At 63.9% G+C, this 327-nt stretch overlaps 1 protein-coding gene across 1 annotated transcript in view; it reads left to right on the top strand.

Moving 5' to 3' along the window:
* The window catches only part of ADRA2C (adrenoceptor alpha 2C), a gene marked incomplete at its 5' end in the record, with an annotated part of 10,693 nt that overhangs the window by 808 nt on the left and 9,558 nt on the right, over nt 1-327 (top strand). The window contains one exon of the mRNA XM_005886463.2: nt 4-327. Within this exon, the coding sequence (XP_005886525.1) occupies nt 4-279 (276 nt within the window). The remainder of the gene's footprint in view (nt 1-3) is intronic.

Below are 327 nucleotides of genomic sequence, written 5' to 3'. Positions count from 1 at the left end.
AAGGTGGCTCAGGCGCGCGAGAAGCGCTTCACCTTCGTGCTGGCCGTGGTCATGGGCGTGTTCGTGCTCTGCTGGTTCCCCTTCTTCTTCAGCTACAGCCTGTACGGCATCTGCCGCGAGGCCTGCCAGGTGCCGGACCCGCTCTTTAAGTTCTTCTTTTGGATCGGCTACTGCAACAGCTCGCTCAACCCGGTCATCTACACGGTGTTCAACCAGGACTTCCGGCGCTCCTTCAAGCACATCCTCTTCCGCCGGAGGAGAAGGGGCTTCAGGCAGTGACGGGTGCGCCCCGCCCGGCGCGGAGACCCCGGGCGGCTCCTGGAGGAG

This window comes from Myotis brandtii, unplaced genomic scaffold (genome assembly GCF_000412655.1).
Source record: "Myotis brandtii unplaced genomic scaffold, ASM41265v1 scaffold986, whole genome shotgun sequence".
NCBI classification, from domain to species: domain Eukaryota; kingdom Metazoa; phylum Chordata; class Mammalia; order Chiroptera; family Vespertilionidae; genus Myotis; species Myotis brandtii.
The sequence above is the reverse complement of the archived record's forward strand: the minus strand, read 5'-3'. Positions and strand labels throughout refer to the sequence as shown.